Source organism: Gavialis gangeticus, unplaced genomic scaffold, assembly GCF_001723915.1.
Source record: "Gavialis gangeticus isolate Ggan-Ray unplaced genomic scaffold, GavGan_comp1, whole genome shotgun sequence".
NCBI lineage: Eukaryota > Metazoa > Chordata > Crocodylia > Gavialidae > Gavialis > Gavialis gangeticus.
Genome location: NW_017729022.1, coordinates 86,976,894 through 86,983,971, shown reverse-complemented (window position 1 = coordinate 86,983,971; position 7,078 = coordinate 86,976,894). Strand labels below are relative to the sequence as shown.

Below are 7,078 nucleotides of genomic sequence, written 5' to 3'. Positions count from 1 at the left end.
GGGGAATGTTTGTTCACCAGAGTGCCCCAAGGGATGACGAGGTTGAACGGTTATAAACTACTGCAAGGCCATTTCAGGCTGGACATAAGGAAGAAACTATTTACTGTCCAAGCCCCGTAGGTCTGGAATAGCCTGCCATCGGAGGTGGTTCAAGCACCTACACTGAACACCTTCAAGAGTAAATTGGATGCTTATCTTGCTGGAATCCTATGACCCCAGCTGACTTTCTGCCCTTCGGGCAGGGGGCTGGACTCGATGATCTTCCGAGGTCCCTTCCAGCCCTAATGTCTATGAAATCTATGAAATCCATTTCTTCTCTGCCCATCTTTCAGTTCCTTCAGAAATCTCATTCTCTCAGTTTGTCCCAAAATGTTGCCCATCCCAAGAAATCCAAGAATCTCTCCACTCTTTCAAATCCCAATCTCTCCCACAGCAGTCAGCCTTTTGTTCCTTTCCCTGTCCTCTGTTCTTTACTGTTGACTCTTTGAAACCATCTACACTCCTACCCATACCATTCCCAGTTTGTTTCTTGTCTCATCTGTATTCACAGAATGTCATAGAAAGTTTTCTTCTCAGTGCTGCCTGCAAGTAGATGCCAAGAGCAGAGGAGAGAAAAAAACATGTCCTCACTGTGAATTTACAATGCCTGAAAGAATCATCCTCAAATGCATCGCCCTGTGGAACCAGCATAGCCACAGATGCCCAGCACTGTGTGTGAGCTACTTAGCATGGAGGTAGGCTCATTGGAGTCACTTAACAGTGCTATTTAGCTTACCCAAAGCATCGCAGAGACACAGGCGAATAGTTTCTGGTACAGGAGGTAGCCCATGTAGAATCTTATTTGAGCATGGCTTTGCCAAGCATGGTAAATTTGCCATGGAAGCATTCCTAATATTTCCCAGGTCTTAGTTATTATGCCCAGCCAGCAGCTGCCCAGGGCTGCAAGGTACAGCCCATGTATGTAGTATGTAAATAGATTCCCTGAAATATTATATCTCCATAGCTCTATTAGGTCTCTAATGAGCATGTAACAACTGTTCATTGGCTTATGGTTAGATTGAATTTGGGCATATTTTCATGGGAATATCAGAAGGCCAAATGTTGTGTTCCTGTTCTAAAGCATAAAAGCAGAAAAGTTTCCCACCCCACCAAAAAAGGTTGTAGCATTACTCTCATGTAAGCAGAATAGATTTTCTCACCAGCCTTGCTTTCAGATCTAGTTGGAAAATTTCAGCTGAAATAGTTTAAATAAATTCAACCTAAGGCAGAGGTTGGTAACCTAGACCAGCAGCAGGCCAGATCCAGCCCACAGACATGGGGCTTCAGAGGCATTCGGCAGCAAGGGGCTTCAGCCGTGGTTGCTTTTCCCATGCCACCACAGAGAGAAATGGTGGCTGCAGGACCTCTCTCCCTGCTGCCATGGAGAGAAGCAGCATTGGTGGTAGCCAGTTCCTTGCACCCACCTGACCACCTGTCACTGCCTTAAATTGGGTCATTCCAGCTTGCAACCTGAAAAGGTTGCTGACCACTGGCCCTAAGGCATGGATATCTAGCACAGATAGTTGTAGTTTAGATGCATTTTAAGAAGCTTTTTAAGAAGGGCCTTATAATGGGAAAGACTGGCAAGAACTTGCTAGTATGTGGTGCCTTTAGTTCTAACTACTAGCAAATAAAAATAGCCTCATGTTCTCAGGGTGTTGACCATCTACAGCTCCCATTAAAGTCTACAGACGTTGCAGCTTCTCAGCACTATGGAAAATTGGGCCATTTATCTAGATGCCATTAGGTATCTAATTTCCAGCATCCCAAGATGGCTGTTTGGGAAAGAAGGGAAGTAATTCTTTCTTTTGCATGTACAGTATTCTATGTAATGCTCCTACCCCTTCCAAAATACAGATGTAAAACTATGTCACCTATTTACAATACTCTTCATCCAGGCCTTCTCCCAACACCCAGAATTCTGTGAAAAATTTACCTGGTTATTGTCTGGTTTGTATTTTAAATCAGGTTTGCTCAAGAGCTGCTCAATCTGATTTTTGTTAAAGTTGGCAATTCCAATGGCTTTCACCAATCCAGCTTCCACCAGGTCTTCCATAGCCTGAAGAGACAGCAGACTCAGACACTATATATAACTACAGGCTTGTCTAGACAGAGAAAAGACCTAATATAGTTACTTGGGTTGTAAGGTCTTTGGTATGAATGCTGTCTTTTGGTCTGGCATTTATACAGCACCTAGGCACACTGGGTTCATGGTCATGACTGAGACTCTAAGGTGCTGGAGTACTACAGTAAAGTACAGGAGCACAATAAAAGGGATAATATTCTGAAGAAACAATGGTATAATAAAGAATAAGTTTCATATTTCAGAATAGAACTCTATTCACAAACTGAAGTAATTCCTTCAGAATAAAAATACCTCCCCCATGTGGAGTTACCCTGGGATAGCTATAGTAGAACAGTTACTCTAGAGAAGCACTGCTGGTCAATTTTCTCATATGTAAGTATATAAAGATGATAAAAACACTTAGATGGGTTTGCTGAGTATGGCATGTTTTGCTGGTCCTAAAGTTCATCTGAGAAAGGAAATGCACAAGTATAGTTTTGCATTAGTAAGATCCTGAAATTTCCACTTTCTTCTCCAAATCATCAATAAAGCTTGCTTGGTTTATAGAGGCCCAGTTGTCCCTTCTAATTCTGATGACTGTTTCATTTTCCTCCTACTCAAAGGATTAACCTAGTACAGTTGAGCACACAGAGATCCTGACAACAAAGTGCTACTGTCAGTAGTAGGTGTAAAAACATTTCACTTCACAAAGAATAATGTAAATGTCAGAAATATAAAGCAAAACAGCTATCCTGGATTCTTGATGTCAGAAAGTTCCTCAAAAATGTTCCCACCAGGAAAAGAATGCAACTTGCTGCTGAAGAGTACAGAATGGCAAACAAACACAGAAACAAAGTTGAAGCTTACCTCCCACGTTTCCAGAAAATGTGTGTTACTGGGAATCATCATGCCATTTTCTCCTATCGGAAAAAGTTCCTCCCCTGCCTATTGTGAGACAAAGATAGTGTAAAGATATGTTGCATACTCAGTTGTAAGAAAAAGGGGAAAAAATTAACCTTGGAGAACCTAATAAAATATCCTTGACTTGAGCATCTGGCTTGGAGAAAGGAGACAAAAATAACTTTTTTTAAGATAATTAACTTATAAGCACATGGTTGTTTTCTGACCCCAGGACAAGGGAGCACAGAAGTCTGAAAGTACACAGAGGAAGAAAAAAACAACCATTAGTAGAAAGCTGAGGTAGAGAGGAATTCAGTACTGACCACTCTCAGACATAAATGTTGCAGAAGCAGCTGACAAACCAGCACTGAACTTTGATGAGGCAGAAGACCTGGATTTGATTTGGACTAACAGCACCATATTCCAGAAGGGTCTGGGGATGCTGAAGATGCAAGAAAATGGTCAAGACCATGGGAGAAATCTGCTGCCTTAATGATCAAAGACTACATTTCCTTCCAGAGCATTTTAGGAGTGGCACCAATATGCTCAGATAGACAGACAATCTTCCTGGTCTGGGATGGTCCTTTCTTCTACCTGACAGATCAGAAAGGGAAAAGTATCTTGGATTCTCACAGAAAGGCTTAAAATTCAAACCACAGTACCTTGAATCCCATGGGCCAATGAATGAGGTAAAGGTCCAAGTAGTCCAGTTTCAGGGCAGTGAGAGTTTTCTGGCACGCTTCTTTCACCAGAGATTTCTCATGGAATGTGCACCACAGCTACCAGCAGAAAATATAGATGGATAGTTGCCCTTAGATACTTTACCAAGACTCCTGAGTGGAACAGATGTCTGTCACCCCAAACTGAAGCAGATCTGGGAGCACTGTGTCCTGCCCCACTTTTCCAGGAGGTGAAACATGGTGGAAATTTCTGGGAATATATAGGTTAAGTGAAGAACATTTGGCTACAATGGGTGCTTTTACACATGCTCCGGAGGAGGGGAAGGGGGCACATTAATTAGAGTGGTTCCGAGAGCGACTCTAATTAAGGCACCACAGAGTCTTATGTATCAGCATCCCCGCCCCTCACAATGGTGGAGAGAGTGCTTGAACTAAAGCTTGTTCGATAAGCTTTAGCTAAAGAAACCCCACTTCCATTTTGAAGTGTAAGGATGCTGATACACAAGATGCAGGAGACAGCTGGAGCGTGGTAATTACCACACTCCAGCAGACTCAACAAATCAAGTCTGCTCTGACATGCTGTAATTACAGTGCATCAGAGCAGCCTCCCAGCATGTCTACAGGCACCCTGTAGATTTTTAAACTAAATTAACATAAATTGTGACATAAAGGTAAAAGTCAAATGAAATGAAGCAAAAATGCAGGATTTGACCCACACAATAGTTTTCCAGTAGATGGAAAGCAATTTTTTTTTTCTAATATTGCCACTCTGGGAAAATAAGAAATATAAAGCATAACATACAAGAATGTATAGGCAACTCAGCAGGGCTCAGCAAGCGTGTAATAGCAGTTCTTCCTTCCTCATAGTTTCTGAAAGCTCACACCAACTCCTGCCTCCATAGATGGCAACCAGTTCATACTAAGACAACTCTAATCTAATGGGCCTTGGATAAGAAATATCATATTTTCATTCCTTGTATCCACTTTACTTACAAGGTGGAACAAAGAAAACAAAAGACAGCCCTGTATACCTGTGACATTTCCAGTGCTATATTTGTAGTGTTCCATGCAATGAGTGTCAAGGCATGCACAAATGAAAAAGTGCATTAAAATGCCTGAAGCCTTTAAAAAGTGACCCACAAAAAAGGAATATCTTTGAAATGCTTCCTGAAACATCTGTACACTCTGTGGAACACTACATGGGATTCTGTGGTCCTCTGGCATTCCACAGTACTGTGCTCTTCCAGAAGCAGAGCAAACAGCTAGTGAGCACCCTGCGGTGTGTTCAGCTGTCCTCAGGAGCCACTGGAGACTGAGGCATGAAAGCAATCCTTTTTTTCCAGCTCTCAGGCTGAAGAGCAAGAATCCCTACTTGCTTAAGCCTCTGGTCTCCCAAGGCTCTGGTCTCTTTGGGAGATGGCAGGGGACTGAGCAACTCCCTGTTGTGTTCCCCGACTGAAGAACACCAGAGATGTATGCTGTCATCATAATTTTGAAGCATTCTGGCAACAGAATATATTTGGGAGGCCTCATAAAGCAAAATTCGAAGAAGTTCAAAAGTAGGTCTGTCCATGACCAGAATTATCCCATGGATACAAACAAGCTATTTTCTAGTTAACTTTATACCTTGGAGATTGCACGTTGTGTTATGTGTCCTTTGCCTTTCTTTCTGCCAGATACTTACCTGACCCCTTGCTTAGGCTCAAGTAGAAAAGGTTATACCTTACTGATGATGAAGAGGTCTTCCCGTGTTACAGCTCCCTCCTTAATTTTCTCTTGAATTGCATCCCCTATCTCACTCTCATTCTGGTACATATAGGCACAGTCAAAGAGGCGGTACCCAGCATCAATAGCAAACTTTACTGCATCTTTTGCTTTTTCTAGGTGAGACTGAAATGAGACAAGAAAGACAAAAATTGAGTTGCTCTAGAATGAAATAAGCAGTGGCAACTTTGAGTCTTAATCCACCTGCAATTATTGTTCAGTTACTTTGACAGCCAGGGCTCTAGAGGAATCATACATAGATCAAGTTAGACAAATACAAAGGTACATGGCATTACACAGTCTTATCTAAGCTAAAATCTGGCCAAAGGACTGATCAGGAAGATCAAAAGGGTAAGAAAAGGGCAAAAGTCAAAGAACAGGATCCAAAGTACTTATTTTCAGTCACTTTGGAAAATGTTTGCTTTGAAAACAGTGCCAAAACCCAAAGTATGTGCATGAAAGACTTGTAAGAATCCTTCAGACTGTTTTTCATAGGCAAAATATATGGAGATACAATGCTGTGGGTGTGGAGGAAGGAAAGAGTGTCTAATAGTGATTCTGAAGTATATGCTGCAAAACTTCACCATGTTTAAAATACCCTGGTTTCAAACTAATTTCAATAATTAGATTTAAATTCTGTTTCTTCAGTCTCTGTCAGAAGATTGTCCTCCAGGGAATTCTCCACATGATCAGAAAGCCTCATTCACCTGTTTAATATTCTGTTTGCAGCCACACACACTCTAGGCACAAACAGAAATTATGTTTGTCATGCAATTGGCCCCTTGAAAGCACTCTATAGCCATGCCTTTACACAAAGGCATGGCTGCAGAGCACTTTAAAAGGGCCCAATCCCATGACAATCTCAATCCTCATTACATGAGAGTCCAGATGAAGATGCTCCAAAATAGAGTGCCTTTATTAACTTGAGCCTGCACATGCTTGGGGCAGGGCTGGGCTGATGCAACTCAGCCCTGCTCCCGGTACTGTCTTCAGAATGGAAGGGGGGAAGGGAGCAGATGGAGTTCCATCTAGGGTTTTTTCAGCTGGCACTGGATGATGGGGTGAGTGAACTGGGGCTCCCCTGAGGTGGGAGGGCTCCAATCCTCCAACCCTCTAATCCAATCCAATCCAGTCCTCCAATCCAATCCTCCAACCCTCCAGTGCCAGCTGAAAAAACCCACTTAGCTCCCTCTGCTCCCTTCCCCACCTCCCATTCTGAAAAGAACAGTGGGACTGAGTAGGGAGATGGGTGGGGCTGGGTAGGGGAGAGTGGCTGAAGACTCACAAATTGTAGCTGGATCCCCCAGCCCCTGGAATCCAACAGCAAATATCTGTTGGGTCTGAGGGACTGCTGTAACTCATGGCGCTTCCTGTGAAGCACCATGAGTCACAGTGGGGAGCTGCATGTCTGCCTACATCCTCTGAGAATGACAAGCTGAAAAGATTTCTTCTGGAGCACAGAACTTCTGAAAAGAGACAAGATCCACTTCCACCCTCTACAGGTACTGAGCACAAGTGTCCAAAAAGCAATGAATTTGGACGTAATTTTTAATTAGCCACAAGAGTTTCATAGTTTCATACTTTGTAGGGATGGAAGGGACCTGAGCAGATCATCAAGTCCAACCCCCTG

The 7,078-nt window shown here is 42.8% G+C and overlaps 1 protein-coding gene across 1 annotated transcript in view; it reads right to left on the bottom strand.

The window, feature by feature from the left end:
* The window catches only part of LOC109296422 (aldo-keto reductase family 1 member B15-like), a 6,262-nt gene extending 4,167 nt beyond the window's left edge, over nt 1-2,095 (bottom strand). Inside the window, exon 1 of the mRNA XM_019515834.1 lies at nt 1,976-2,095. Coding sequence (XP_019371379.1) covers nt 1,976-2,095 — 120 coding nt within the window. The remainder of the gene's footprint in view (nt 1-1,975) is intronic.
* Nucleotides 2,096-7,078: the final 4,983 nt, after the last annotated feature.